The sequence below is a fragment of the Pempheris klunzingeri genome, chromosome 19, assembly GCF_042242105.1.
Source record: "Pempheris klunzingeri isolate RE-2024b chromosome 19, fPemKlu1.hap1, whole genome shotgun sequence".
Classification (NCBI taxonomy): domain Eukaryota; kingdom Metazoa; phylum Chordata; class Actinopteri; order Acropomatiformes; family Pempheridae; genus Pempheris; species Pempheris klunzingeri.
Window position 1 is genome coordinate 2,734,273 of NC_092030.1, and position 2,395 is coordinate 2,736,667.

Genomic DNA, 2,395 nt, shown 5'->3' on the forward strand with positions numbered 1-2,395 from the left:
AGCCCGCCTGTGTGTTTGAATAGTGTCCATAATGACTTCTGCCCTCTCGTTCTGTGGAAGCCGTCACAGCTGCTAGAATACATTACTTTGAACATTTCAGATTCTTGCTCTAAAGGCTATTTCCAGTTATAAAATCTCTTTAAAACTTTTTAAACAAGCACGTCTGCAAAATTTGAAAATCTCAATATTGTGCGTATGGTTCACATTCACCTCCACCCATGCAGAACAAGAAGAATTACGTCATTAGCAAAGCACAGTGCACATTTAATAAACAGCACTTGTATTACAGAGCAATTAGGACAATATTGATCACCTCAGGATGCTTCTCTCAACAGGCGTCCTGCTGTCCTACCAGGTTGGCCATAATTGTAAAGTGCATTAGAATCCAGTATTTACATAAGAATGGAGGAAGGAAATGGCTTGTGCATTAATGCACACAGAAAAAAAAAGCTTCCTTAAAGGCGAGGACTATTTACAAATGGAGTTCAGCTTAATTTGCAGAATATCAAAGACCAGCCACGGTAAACTTCAACTCAATATCATTATTCTTCAAAACAAGGTAGGTTCCTCCTTCACTTTCAATCTCACATTATTATATTTACCCAATTTTTACCTTCATGACAGTAGCTGCACTGCTGGAGGCATTCATTATAATGATGTTAGTGTTCATCACAGCCCAGCTGAGCCCTCACTGAGCCAGTGCACCCATCATTAAACTTAAACTCTTCCGGGTGTGTGCCTCCAAGTACCACAGTCTTAATGATGAAACATTAAAAATGATCCTGCTTCACTTGATAGTGAGTCTGCAGTCATCTGTTCTATGATGAGCCTTCAATATTAGTTTTATAGCCTCCATCAGCTGACAGCTTTAAACTACTTTATGGGATTAGTGTCTCCTGTTATCACTACAATAATATTACAGATATTAACTGACTACATGTTAGAAAGTCATGGTTCAGTGTCATGGCCTCTTCCCCCTCTCAGATAGTCATGTTTGTCTCCAGGTCGGGGCTTTAGTGTGTGTCCAGATGTGGGTCGTGTGCCCCTCATAGGTCGGCATCATAGGGTCTGCCGCTGTAGGAGGTGTTGACTGAGCGGGCCGCGGGGCTCTTGGCTCTTGGGAAGGACACATCTTCATCCAGGGAGTCCTTGGAGTAGGGCACGCTGCTGCTGGCGCTGCTCCGGGCCCGGTTCAGGCTCGGCACGTCGACGCGTCTCGGCGGCGGCTTCTGGTGGTTGAACTGGCCCATGACCTCCTCCACCCGTCTCTCCCCTCGGTTCTTCCCTCCGCAGCAACGCCAGATCCCGATGAACATGACGAAGCCGCCCAGGACTTCAAATATCCCGCCGATGTAGCCCAGGATGATGCAGTAGCCGACCTGCACGTCTGCGAGCGACGACCCCGACGGGATTTCGGTGAGGATGTGGGTGTACCAGGCGATGGGGATGATGGTCATGACGCCCGAGAGGAAGATCAGCAGCCCCCCCAGGCCGGCCACCGTCCAGTTAGGCCTGTCTGTCCAGCAGCGGACCCCGGGGATGGCCACGGCCAGCCCGATGAGAGTCACGATGAGGGAGGCCACCATCAAACCCTGCGCCACCGGGATGATCTCCTGGGCGAAGTATTCGGTGTCCTGCTGGTTGCACTCCGACCTCGTGGAGGACGTGGTGGTCCTGCAGATGTCCCAGATGCCTTGCTGGAGGAACTCGTCGGACGGGGAGTTGGGGAGGTTATTCAGGGTCCTCCAGTTCGGGGCCACGGTGGCCGTCAGATCCAGCACCCACCCGCAGGGAGCCATGACCATGCCGAAGATCAGGATGCCCGGGGTGCGCAGGGATAACCGGATCCACTCCTCCGTTGATCGCCGCGGCATGATGTCTGTGCAGGATGTCTTCTCTCTCCCAAACTCAGAGTAGAGATCCAGGCAGGAGTCTCTGAGTTTTGACACAACAGCTGCTCTTAAAAAACAAGTCCGACTGAAACCTGGCAGTGGGCGGGGCACCAGCCTCACCTGCCTGCCCCCGTCCCCAAACGGGACAGGTGTGACCAGGCTGGGAGCTTTTTCATCTTCACCTGCAACCCAAAAAAAAGAGAGGGAGAGGACAGTTTCGACGAGGCTTTTATCATGCAAATGTCTGCTCAGAGATAAAGATAAAGATGTATTTTATCACTGAAGGCCTCTTGATGAAATCTGCTCGCTGGAGTTTATAAATATCACAAGAATTAGTCCTCAAATACTGTTTCAGTAACTTTACAGGGGTCACCTGAGGGACTAACCCTAACCCTAAATACAGAGAGTGTCTGATAGGATGGGCCACCTCCTGAACCAACACAGCACGTTCTTAGAAATGAAAGTTTTCCCACCGATTTTTATTGATGAACCACAACACGTTT

The 2,395-nt window shown here is 49.7% G+C and overlaps 1 protein-coding gene across 1 annotated transcript; it reads right to left on the minus strand.

Annotated features, from left to right (window-relative positions):
* Positions 1–243: 243 nt before the first annotated feature.
* Positions 244–1,908, minus strand: LOC139219024 (claudin-23-like). The gene has a single exon (XM_070850796.1). It carries the CDS (start codon positions 1,872–1,874, stop codon positions 1,047–1,049), a length of 828 nt encoding a protein of 275 aa, XP_070706897.1. The 5' UTR covers positions 1,875–1,908; the 3' UTR covers positions 244–1,046.
* Between the last annotated feature and the right edge of the window lie 487 nt (positions 1,909–2,395).

Bases quoted from the DNA above. Each gene is read 5' to 3' on its own strand.
- LOC139219024 (XM_070850796.1), bottom strand. From the start codon at position 1,874: ATGCCGCGGCGATCAACGGAGGAGTGGATCCGGTTATCCCTGCGCACC.